The sequence below is a fragment of the Carcharodon carcharias genome, chromosome 15 (assembly GCF_017639515.1).
Source record: "Carcharodon carcharias isolate sCarCar2 chromosome 15, sCarCar2.pri, whole genome shotgun sequence".
In the NCBI taxonomy this organism is placed as follows: domain Eukaryota; kingdom Metazoa; phylum Chordata; class Chondrichthyes; order Lamniformes; family Lamnidae; genus Carcharodon; species Carcharodon carcharias.
Window position 1 is genome coordinate 64605599 of NC_054481.1, and position 12789 is coordinate 64618387.

The 12789-nt window shown below is 39.9% G+C and overlaps 1 protein-coding gene across 2 annotated transcripts in view; it reads right to left on the reverse strand.

Annotated features, from left to right (window-relative positions):
* Window positions 1–12789, reverse strand: part of llgl1 (LLGL scribble cell polarity complex component 1) — a 161706-nt gene that overhangs the window by 47353 nt on the left and 101564 nt on the right. For both annotated transcript variants that reach the window (XM_041206676.1, XM_041206675.1), the window contains exon 5: window positions 7937–8092. In XM_041206676.1, the coding sequence (XP_041062610.1) occupies window positions 7937–8092 (156 nt within the window). The remainder of the gene's footprint in view (window positions 1–7936; window positions 8093–12789) is intronic.

A 12789-nucleotide genomic window follows, 5' to 3' on the forward strand; every position in this document is an offset into this window, starting at 1 on the left:
CCTAAATTCAAGCACAAACCTGTGTTTTCTTAAACTGCTTATTTGGCACCAATTTACATAAATCAAGTTGATTAAATATTGTGGTCAAAAGGATGCCAGAGAACAATTACTACAGCTGACATTTGTGCAACTTAAGAACACTAATTTTAGACATGCATAATGTGACAGCCATTGTCAGAATCACAACACTGGTTCGTACAGTTGCTCCAAACGTTACGTATTGACAACACTCTCAGATCCGGTCTTCAAAGCAGTACATAAATTAGCATTTCAAACCAGTGACCTGCTGCATGTGCAAGTCAAAGTTCAATGGCAGTGTGAATATACCTGTTCTTGCCATCACCTTCACATTCGGGGAAATATTGTAACAGCTGGGGGAAAACGAAACAAAAACAAATCGTCCCACATCCGAGATTTCAGCTCTGCCCCAAAGGTCACAGCTCAGTTCATGATGCTTGAGCCCGAGTGAGGGTCAAGAGCTAGTTTGAATGTTGGGGAAGTGCAGGTCAAGGGTCAGGCTCAGCTCCAACTTCACCAGATAATCAGAAGTAGGCACTTTGAACAGGAACCCCTCTCAAACCCAGAAACAGCAAGACTACTTTAAAGCACCACTTTCATTAGACATTGGCCATCAGCATTTCAACAAGGCATCTTCCCAAGTGAGAGATTCACTTTGCCTTACCCAGCTATGCCATTCAGAAACCAGAGATTAAATCTTTAAACACTCCCAGGAGGCAGAATAGCTGGGAGATACTTATGCACACATGCTGGTTAGGAGCAGAGGTGGGACACTTAGACCTTCAAGCCTGCTCCACCATTCAATAAGATTATGGCTGATCTGACTGCAAACTCCCATAACCCTTCACCCCCTTGTTTATCAAGAATCTATCCACCTCTGTCTTGAAAACAAAGACTCTGCTTCCACTGCCTTTTGAGGAAGGGAGTTTCAAAGACAAAGACATTCTACCCTCAAAAAATTTCTCTTTACCTCTGTATTAAATGGCCGACCCCATATTTTTAAACAGCAACCCCTAGTTCTAGATTCTCTCACGAGAGGAAGCATCCTCTCCACATCCACCCTGTCAAGACCCCTCAAGATTTTATATATTTTAATCAAGTCGCTCTTTACTCTCCTGAACTCCAGCAGATACAAGCCTAGCCTATCCAATCTTTCCTCATAAGACAAGCCACCCATTCTTGGTATTAGTTTACTAAAACTTCTCTGAACTGCTTCTGATGCATTTACATTCCTCCTTAAATATGGAGGCCAATACTCTACAGATTTTTCCAGATGTGGTCTCACCAGTGTCCTGTACAACTAAGCATAACCTCCCTACTTTTATATTCAGTTCTGCTCGCAATAGACAGTAACATTCTATTAGCTTTCCTAATGACTTGCTTTACCTGTAAGCCTTGTGATTCATGCACTAGGGCACCCAGATCCCTCTGCACCTCAGGACTCTGCAATCTCTCATCATTTAAATAACATACTTTATCAAAAATGGACAATTTCACATTTGCTCACATGATACTCCATTTGCCAGATCTTGGTCCACTCAGTTAACCTATGATCCCTTGTAGCCCTCCTAAAGTCCTCTTCACAACTTACTTTCTTACCTATCTTTGTATCATCAGCAAATTTAGCAACCATACCTTCTGTCCCTTCAATTCATTTATATGAAGTGTAAAAGGTTGAGCCCCCAGCAGATCCATATGGCACAACACTCGTTGCATCCCACCAACCAGAAAAAGACTCATTTATGGCTCCCCTCCGTTTCCTGCTAGCAACTCAAAACTATTCATAGCCACATTCCAAACGTCCACTAGTCTCCACACACGGAGAATACCTGTAGGCCATGCTCCGACCCAGAGAGAAGGATTGCAGCCCAACAATCTCACTTGTTCATTCCCTTGCAGAGAGCCATGGCTCAGTTGGTAGTCTTCTCTTCACAGGGTTGTAGATTCAAGTCTCACTAAAGACAGGAGCACAAAATCTAGATCAACATTCCCAGTGCAGTACTGAGGGACTGCTGCACTGTTGTAGGTGTCCCCTTCAAAAGGGACATTAAACCAAGGCACCACCAGCCTCCTCAGGTAGATGTAAAAAGATCCCCTGGCATTATTTTTAATACGAGTCAGGGAGTTGCCCTTGATGCCCTTGTCAATATTCATCTCTCAATGAACATCATAACGTCAGATTACCAGATTGTCATAACACTGATGTTTGTGGGAGCTTGCTGTCCACAATTTGGCTGCCGCGTTTCCTTCATTACAACCATGCCTACACTTCAGAGTACATCATTGACTATAAAGCGCTTTGGAAAGTACCAAGATTGTGAAAGAAGCTCTATAACTGAAAGGTTTCTTTTTTTAAAAAACATCTTTCAGATATGCTAATTTTCCACATTTAATACAAAGCAAGTTTTAACTGAACTAGTCTAGATTTTAAATCTGCAGGTTATGCTGGTTTAATTTCCTGTATTAATGGATTTTCAGCATGTGACTTCTTGTTGAATGGTTCAAGTCCCAAATTCCAATGGAGAGACATGATGCGGCTGGTCCTAGAACTTTGCAGGAGAGCAATGAGTTGGCTGGCAATTTGGAATTCTTGGCCCCTGTAGCCTGTTGAGGTCGGGGATTCAAATTTAAAAACTAAGTTTGATGGATTTTTGTTAGGTATGGGGATCAAGGGTTACAGAACCATGGCAAGTAAATTGAGGTAAGAAACAGATTAATAATCTAATCAAATGACAGAACAGGCTTGAAGGGGTTAAGTAATCTTCTCATTTCCATGTGAAGAAAGTTTCCCCAAAATCAGTTGACTGAAAATCTCGATGATAAAAGGGAAGATACCATAATCAAGTAGGATTGAAACGGAGGTATCAGGGCTAAAAAAAAAATTCTGCTTCATGTCACATATTCCACGTTTACAATTTAAAATTGACCTTCTGCACAAAGCCCTCCTACAATCAGGGGTCAAGTACAGATTGAATAACAAGTTGGTCACTAAACAGAAAAAGAAGGGGACTTAATAGTAGTTATTCAGGCTGGCAAATGGCAGGAAGCAGTGTTCCACAAAGATTGGTGGTAGGGTCATTGATGTTGACTATTTACATAAACCATGTGGACTTAGGAATCAGAAGTACAGTTTCAAAATTTTCCAGTGACACAAAATCAGGGGGCCCGGTTAATATAAAGGAGGACTGCAACGATTTACAGGAAGAGGTTAATAAAGTTGCAGATTTGGTATGCAATCAACAGATGAACTTCAGTAAAGTTAAGTGCAAAGTAACAAATTTGGGAGGAAGAATAAAAGGGCCACATGTTCCTCAGAAATAAATGTTTAAATGGGGTAGGGAAGCAGAGGGATTTGGGAGTACAGATACACAAATCACAAAGTAGCAACACAAGTTTATAAGGCAATTAAAAAGCAAACAGGCTCTGGATTTCATTTCTAGAGTAATAAAATTGAAAAGCAGAGAAGAAGTTACATTCAACCTGTAGAGAACCTTGGTTAAGCCACACTTGAAAGTACTATGCACAGTTGTGATCTCCATATTATAAGACTACAAGAGGCAGTATAGAAGATGGTGTAAAAAAACCTAGAATACCTGAACTGAATAGGCTGTAGTTCACTTCTCTGCAAAACAGGAGACTGAGCAGATGAGTTCATAGAGATCTTCAAGGTCATCAAAAGGATTTGATAGGGTAGACATGGAGAAGATATTGCCACTTGCAGTTGAGGCCAGAACTAGGGGTCAAATATATGACCCTCTTTCACATCATGCCAGGTTCAACACGTATGCTGACACCCAGCTCCACTTTGCCACCACATCTTTCAAATTCTCCACTGTCTTTAAATTGTGGGACTGCTTTGTTAGGCATCCAGTACTGGACAAACAGAATTTTGATCCAACTGAATAGTGGAAGACCAAAGCCACCAACTTCAGTTCCCAATGCACTGCATCCAACAAACTCCATTCGCTGGCCCCTGACTCCATCCATCTCCTTGGCAAATGTAAGAAGCTGAAGAGTGCTTGCAAACTTGATGTTATGCTTGGTCTTGATAGAAGCTTCCATCTTCTTTTCTGCGCCATCACCAAGACTATTTCCATCTCATAACATTGCCTGAATTTGTCATCTGCTACTTAAATTCTTCTCTTATGCCATTGTCACTTCTAGACTTGACTATTCCACCGCATTCCTGACCAACCTCCCCATCTTCCATCCTCTATGAACTTAAGCTCATCCAAAACTATGCCACCTGTACCCCAAATCATACCAAGTCCTAATCACTCATCACCGTACTCAGTCACCTACGCTGGCTCCCGGTGATGCAGCATCTCTATTTTAAAATATTCATCCTCATTTTCAAATCCTTCCACCTCTCCCCATCATTAACCTCCTCCAACAGCCCTACAATCCTCAGATATCTGTGTTCCTCCAATTGTGGTCTCTTGTACATCTCAGATTTTAATCATGACCCACTTTCAGCTACCGAGGCTGTAAGCTCAGGATTCCATCCCTAAACCTTTCCAACTCTCATCTTTTAAAACCTTCCCTGAAAGCTACCTCTTTAATCATCTGCCCTAATTTCTCCTTGAGATTTCGTCAAATTTGCTTTGATAATGTTACTATGAAGCACCTTAGAACATTTTACTGCTTTAAGGCACTATATAAATGCAAGTTGTTATACATTAGAAAGCATCTTGTACACATTGATTTTCTTTGGGGCGTCCTAGATGACATATCACTACGACCGCTTTCATTCATTTGCTGCTGATCCTGACCACAGGGTTCTGGCTGGTGGCCATTCACAGAGTTAACCTGACATTCTTAGGGATTGCGGGAGTAAAAACAGGCAGCAGCCAATCAGGCAAATTCTAGGGCCGCTAGAAATCAGTAAACCTTGGTAGTGAGGTCGGGTGGCCCTGTGCAGGTGCTCAGTGGCAGTGAATTTTCCACCTGCAGAGGCCATTCAGGGTAAAAAAAAAGACTAAATAGGAATGGGAGCCAGCCCAAATCAACTCATTTAGCCATTAGTTCTGAAAATCCTGTAAGAAAATCTTGGACATGTTTGAATCTAATTTTTGCGGGTGTTTTATGTAAAGAACCAGAGTTGAATAATAAGTTTAACCTGTAGCAGTGCACGGGCAATATAATTGCTGACCAAATGTTGTACTTACCCAGTAAGTCACTGGGAAGCTGGGGCATCCTAACCTTACCAACCAATTCCTGTGGAAGCCCACGATCAGGTTATCCTCACAAGGACTGATCTTCCCTCAGCTTAAAAAAAGTTCTTTGCAAGGAAGTAAAACTGGAATTGCTGAAATGTGTTTCATAACAGTCAGTGCAATGTGTGGGAATTTTGCCAGGATTCTTTGCCTCACTGATGATCAAAACATCTAGGAGCAATTGCAAAATACATGTAAAGAATGTGCCAGAATGATAAACCTCAAAGCACAAACACAACATTGTACACCAAAAACTAACCACATCTGATATGCTATCCTGGTGTTTGACCCAGTGCAATGTTCCATGCCAAGTCAATTCAAGAGACTTGGATAGGAAGCCCCATCATACAACACAAGATGATGGGAAACAGAGAAGTTATTACAACATAGGCAGGGCAAAAGATTACTCAGAAATCAGTCCCAGTGTTAGATTTAATACTCCTTGCTCAAATAACCTCATTAAGACCAAATCACAATTGCAGTGTGACCAGACAGTGTTGGTGTTGTTCACCACAACTGAAAAGGCGTCAGGAAAAGAACACAAAGGAAGAATGATGGGCAATGGACAAAGTCCTGGATTGCTGAATATTGCTGTTTCACAGTTGAAGTGAGCACATTAATCAGATTTTCTCCCCAAGACACTGGGGTGATAGACTGGTTGTTATACATTTGTCACTGGCAGCAGTAACAACAGGGCTTGTATTAAGAAACACTGGGAGATTATAGTGCATTGCATTTGTAATATTTCCTTAAGCATATTTGGAATAATTTACCATGCAGACCTCAACACAATGCTGTGTACTCTCTCCAAACTCCAGCATTCTGTTAGCTTCTATTGGGAATCTCAAAAGTGAAGGTTATTTTCCTATTGGGAGACAAAGTCGCCTTTTATTCCACTGCTGAGAAACAAAACTGAATTTAGTATTAACTGCAGTGGGTCCTACATGGAATGAGGTCTAATAGGTCAAGTCACCACCTGAAATACAGGCCAAAATATAGTTACTGACTTTCCCTGAAACTGCTAGAGAACTAAATATTTCAGTAAAGAAAGGAACATTGGCACACATGCAAAGCTAAACAGACAGACGATACGCAAGGTGACATAGAACTGGAGAAGGTGGGGGGTTGGGGGCAAGACATCAGTTTCTAAATACAGACCACAGCAGGAATGAACATTATAACAAACATAAATATCCCTTTTTTGAAGGGCACTTAATTGTTCCATTTACATGAAAAGAACCAAAAAAGCCTTAACTTCTGGACCTCAAAATCCTGTCCAAACAGGATAAATACAATCAAAACTCAAGTCAAATTACTCATTGAACAGAGTCCAGTCAGTTGCATCCCATGACCTACTATGGAACTGGGGTGAGACATTTTAACTCCCTCCACACTTGGAATTTTGCCAACACAAATACAATCCTAGATAGCTTGCACAAACACTGACATGGTTTCATTTTAATAACCCTCCCTTTAGGAGCAGGAATATTTTGCTGCTGATACAATTTGATTATTATATATCATTTTACAATTAGACAATTTCTCCTTTTTAGCTGAATATCACCTGAAATGTCAGATGTAAGCTTGGACCGAGCATCAAGCAATTCAATTATTAGGCCATCGCAACAGATAACCTACCCTGGCCCAACACTCACGGGCACTTCCATGAACAAGGGACAGGAATGTTTTCTGTAAATGCATGAATGTAGTTAGAGTGGCCCTTCTTGTGCCAGAAATACCTTGTGATCAGCACTTCACTTTGAATAAGAGCTCCTTACTGTCGTGTGAGACTTCAGAAAATTTGATTCAAAAAGCTTTTAAAAAATGCAGAATTTGCCACCTGCAGACAAAATTTAATACAGTGGCAAATCAATGAGCAGCTGAAAGTTCTAATTATGTGCTTGGTTTTGAAATCAAGCAGTCCTAAACCAACTAGCCTAGCATAACAGAAATAAGGTTGAATATATTAATTTCCTACATACATTTTACAGTTAGATGATTTATGCATTTTACAATATATGCATTTTAAGGCAAACAAAAACTATGGAGCAAGAATCGTATTTCTACTAGGATATTAATGTTTAAAAAACACATGTTAAATGAAAGAGAATAGTTTTATCCCTTAAAGGCTCTAAAATCTAAATTTGGCTTTCAAACACATTTGCAACAGTGTTACAGAGTGTTCAAGATTCACATTGCAGGGTTAAAGGGATAAGCAACGCACAACTCCTTCCTACTCTGCAGGCTGACAGGCAGATGTATTATCCCCATCCAACACACCACAGGGCAACAGAGAAATCCCCCAACCACAGATTGGTTCCAGGTCACTCAAAGTCTCTTAATAAACAGCTACAGACAGTATACAAGAGAATTACACTGACACTCTTGCCCCTTCTATTCCTCTCCTCCCTAAATAATGAGCAATTAACTTCCATATGCATTTCCTCCATGAAAGCTTGGCAGAGACTAAACATTTACAGTAGAGTAAAATGCAGAAACATCTAACTTAATTTACCATTTAAACAATTCTGGGAACAATGGTCCAGAACCTATAGTCCAGCTATAAACTGTCAGTTTGGTTTCATTCAAGACTGCACATAATTCAAATGATAAACAAAACTAAGCAACAGGTTTGAGAGAAATGTTAGCCACGTTTAAGAAAAAAATTGTATACGTGTTTTGAAAATCCAGTGCACACTTACCTCTGCAAAACCTCATCCTGAAATAGAGTTTTGCTATCCAATAGTTGCAATGATGGTAAATCCAGGAAATACACACCTCCACCTTCTGTCCCCAAATATGCCATGTCACAGCAAGACTTCAACATAATCACAGTAATTCTGGTAATACTGGGAGGGCTGTACAAAGGAAATATAATGTTATACTCTGGCATCCAAGTTTGATTTATTGCATATTAGGAAAACATTCATGTTTAAGGGTACTAATTTCTCCACATTAAATTGTGCCAATTTAGAGGTCATCAACAAATATGTTACATCATATGACGGTTTTTGCCTGCTGCTGGTTTAGTTTCAAAACTCCCAATATTTCTTAAACTAAAAAGGTGCAGGACTGAATGGAGCATTCTGATTTACTACACTTTGCTCAAAAGTAAAGCTTGTGAATTCAGTGTAGAATAGGATGGGGATCAATGGGAGCTTACATGCAACTGGAAATTTTCCTCTCCAACTCCCACTGATGTTCATTCCTCTCCCTAGAAGCAAGCTCACATGATACGTTTTACTAAAGGTACTATACACACTGTTATGGGTTTCCATTAGTATCAACAGTCTTCCAGTCCTATTTTATCCAAGGGGACATTCTTCACATGCAAGCAATAGGCATAGGGCATATAACCATAGGGAGACAAAGTTAATTCTGACCTTGTTCTTACCCAATCACCATACAATGCTATCCTCAGTCCCTGCTGCAAAGTGCAAACCGAAGACTTGGTTGATTTATTTTCCACACTCCTACAAACATGAATAGCAAAGCCATTCCTTCCAACCACTTAGTGAAAATGAGCTAAAATCAGTACAAACCAAGGATTTAACTCGGCTATGAAACTGCATCATCTATGAAACTTTCACTCACTGAACCATTAGGGCAATATGATTATACACTGGTCAGGAAACAATTCAAGCAACCAAAGCAAGTTTGGACAAGTCTCAGTCCCATTACAGACTGCAGTTCACTCATTCTAGAGTGAGGTTAAACTACATCTTGTGCCAGGATACAAGATGGGAAATGAGGGATGGGCGAAGAGGAGAAAAGTGGAAAGAACCTTTCCAGCATGGTTAACTATGAAGAGGACCATGACACTGGAGTGTGTCATTCTTGCTGGTATTTGGCAATGGGAAGATAAAGCTAAATAGCTGGGCTTCAACATCCAAGAAACCAAATCAAACAAATGCATTTGAAGCAAACTGTCAGGATATAGTCCCTCAAAAAGGAACAGAAGCATGAGAATATGTACCATTATACTTTCAGAAAACAGGTCTGGTAGAAAAAGAAACTTCCTATTAAAAAAATGGATCTGGTGCCAAAAAGCTCTTCTCCATTAGACATGTCCAAAGACCAGCCAATCTCAGTTCAATAATATTAAAGTCAATAACTGTAAACCATTAATCCAGTTCCCATTAATGGCAGCCCACACTTCCAACTCACCACTGCAGAAACTGTTTACATATTCAGCACTAACCAGCTTCACCTGACAAGCCCTACTCTCCAACATAACCACAAATTCAATCCTTATATCACTTCCATTGGCACCCAGTTTCCTCAAGTGTCAAAATATTCTTCACTGCCTTACAAACCCCTCCCATGTCCTCACTTCACCTGAATAACTTTCTTCTAATCCATAGTGTGCACCAATCCCTCTAGATAGTTCCATATTGCATACTTCCACTTTCCTTCCTCACCACCCCAACCAACAGTGGTGGTAGAAACTTCAGTTAAACTTTCCTGCACTTACATTCTCTTCCTAAATCTCCGTCTAACTACCGATCTCTATTACTTTCAAACAACTTCTCAAACTCATTCTTGACCCTACATTTTCAACTCTCCATTAGCTGCTGCCTGGTGCCATGTTGAGATAGCTCAAGCCAGGATGGTCAATGCTACAGAAATAGGTAGGGGAAAGGTAAAGAGAACTCAGTTTGGGATTTGGATATTGTTTGCTAATTAGTGACATGGTGCAAAGTGTGTAAGCACATTAGATGCTGACTTTAGGGTGTTTTACCTCACGCAATGGGTTAACTGCAACCTCAAGGGTGGAGGAGAAAAAGCAAAATAGTTGTACCACTGAACGTTTCAAATCAAAACAATGGCTTTTATTTCGACAGCTAGTTCCCAATTGAAAGCAGGCCTTTGATTGCTCACTGGGCTCTGGTTAAAGAAACAGTGCAGCTGATATTTAGTGTATGCAACAGAATTAGCACAATAGAATGGGAAGGGAAATTAGACCCATAGTAATAGCCAGGCTTAAAAAAGGTTCAAAAACAGGCTCAGTTCTATTTTGATGCACAGATACTATCACTTGGAAACCTACAATGGAGAGGGGGGGGGGTGTAAAGTGCCAAATACGAACTTGTACAAGGGTCATCTAAATGATGGATACAAGTGGCAAGGCAACACATACAAGTGTCTGCAAAAGCGAAGATTATTTCGCTCCATATTTAAAGTTGCCAGCTGAGTTGAAATATCACATCACCTGGAGTAGGAATGGTGATATATAACCTTACCAAAAGTTAGCCACAGCTTTTTTTAATTGAAGATTTACGGCAGTGAAGGGTCCTAGTGCCAAAGGCCTTCAAAAAATTGAATTTTGGTGTGCTGGGGTCCTAATGTAACAGGTATGTACAAATTTTCATAATTACCTGTATAGTGCCTCTACCAATAAAATGTTTCTTCTAAATTTACAGACTGAATGGAGCCAGTATATTATCCTTCGCATTCTAAGACTAAACAGTGACATTAGCAGCATTGGTTTATTTGGAGATTGATTACAAAGAGACTGAAGGTTCTTGATTATTACTCAATTTTTAAGCAGCTTTAAATACACATTTGCCTCAATTTTCTGCAATGCCATGTTAGTCTGTGCTAGGCCCTCCATATTGCAGAGTTCCTCCCAGTGGATAATCAGTCAGAACTAGGCTGCTACAAACAAGTCCTCAACAAACAGTTCTTCTGCCATTTTTACAGTAGTCTTGCCTGTTACCCCCACTCCCCCTCTTCAAATCTTTCAGTATTTAGCCACACCCACACTGAATTTTAACTTTCAACTAACCACCTCACAACTGAGATTCACTCCATCATCCTCACAGGACATTTATCTTCAGCCACTTCATTATTCCTGGCCTCTCTCCTCTTTGCTCCCAAATCTTGAATATTTAATCTCCTGATTATTTGGATAGACACAAACTTTTAATTGATAATGTCAATTCTGAAAAGTCTCAATTAGCTTCCATTTAATCCCTAGAATTGTAAATATGCAATTGGTGGCTGATGAGATCTGAAAGGTCAGTACATAACAAACATTGAATCAAAGATTCCTCAGTGAATAAGATTACACCCTATAATCAAAATTAAAACAAATTCCAGCAATTTAAAAAACAGGAACAAAAAAAAGAAACCACAGGTAAAATGAGCTTATAAAGCAGACAATTGCTTCTATTTCTCGACAGCCAATTTCCCTCCCAAGCAAACGCTCATGAGACAAAGAAAACACCACCCTTTGACCATGGTAACAGAGAGAAGATAAAAATCACAAAGAAAAACGGAAACAGGAAATTGTGCAATGTGTATTGTATGTGCATGTGCAGAGCAAGGGAACAGAAACAAACGGACATCTTTGCATTAGCCTCAATCTTAAAAGTTGCAAGATTCTGTTATATTTTGTGGCACAAGACATGGATCACCTTACAACTGGAAAACGGCTGATGGCAGTGCCATACAATCCCACATTTTCCACACTCTAATTCTGACACTAAGATGTGACTCCAGCTCAGGACGAATAGCTACCAGCTACTGGTTACAAGGGCTGTGAAATGGGTTTAATGATTCTAATCTAGTTCCTGGTGGACAGGGGCCTACAGCATAAAATTAGCCCACTCTAGCATTAAATTACCAAATTGGTTCTAAAGCACCATAGATGGCTGGTATAGAAAATGTTGATAGTATACAGCAGCAGTAGAGGTTAGCTTCTAGGCATATTTTTGAAGGCAATGCAGAAGAAGCTTTGATCTGTATCCAGCCATATCATTTGATTGACTTGACAGATTGAATGTATCAAAAGAGTGAGATAGCACCATTCACCATATGCAGAACAATGTTTCACTAAAAAAAAACTTGCAGGGCCTAGACATTTAGGATTAAAATGAAAACTTTTCAAAGGATTAAAAAAGGAGCAGATTGTTAAATGGGGCAGATTATTTGCAAGGAATTTTCCAGTTCATCTCCATTCTGACTGCTGTTTGCAGTAAGCTACAACAACCTAGCTTTTTTTGGACGTTTAAAAAAAAAACAGCATAATAGGGAGAGGAAGAGGGGTGTCGTATATAATATAAACCCCCTAAACATACTAAGATAATTAAATAATAATTCTCTTCTCACTATCATACAAGTGAAGCCAGAAGGCCCTCAGTTCATTTTAGCTAAAACCTTTAGAATCCTACAGCTTTCCCATTACTGCAAAAAGCCATTCCTTATTCAAGTTCAGAGTCATTGTTCTCAACCATTGTTCCAGGCAACCTGTCAGCAATGGCTTAGTTGATAGTACTCTTGCCTAGAATCAGAAGGTAGAGTTCAAGTTCCCTCATCAGGATTTGAGGACAAAAATCAAGATGGACACTCCAGGGCAGTACTCCACTGTTGGAGGTGCTGTCTTTAGGATGAGACGTTAAACAGCAGCCACGATTGTCCTCTGAAGTGGACGTGAAATATGCCATGGCACTATTTTGAAGGGGAGCAGTGGAATCATTTTCAGTTTCCTGGACCAATATTCATCCCTCAATCAACATCACAAGAACTGATTCTGATCATTATCACACTGCTG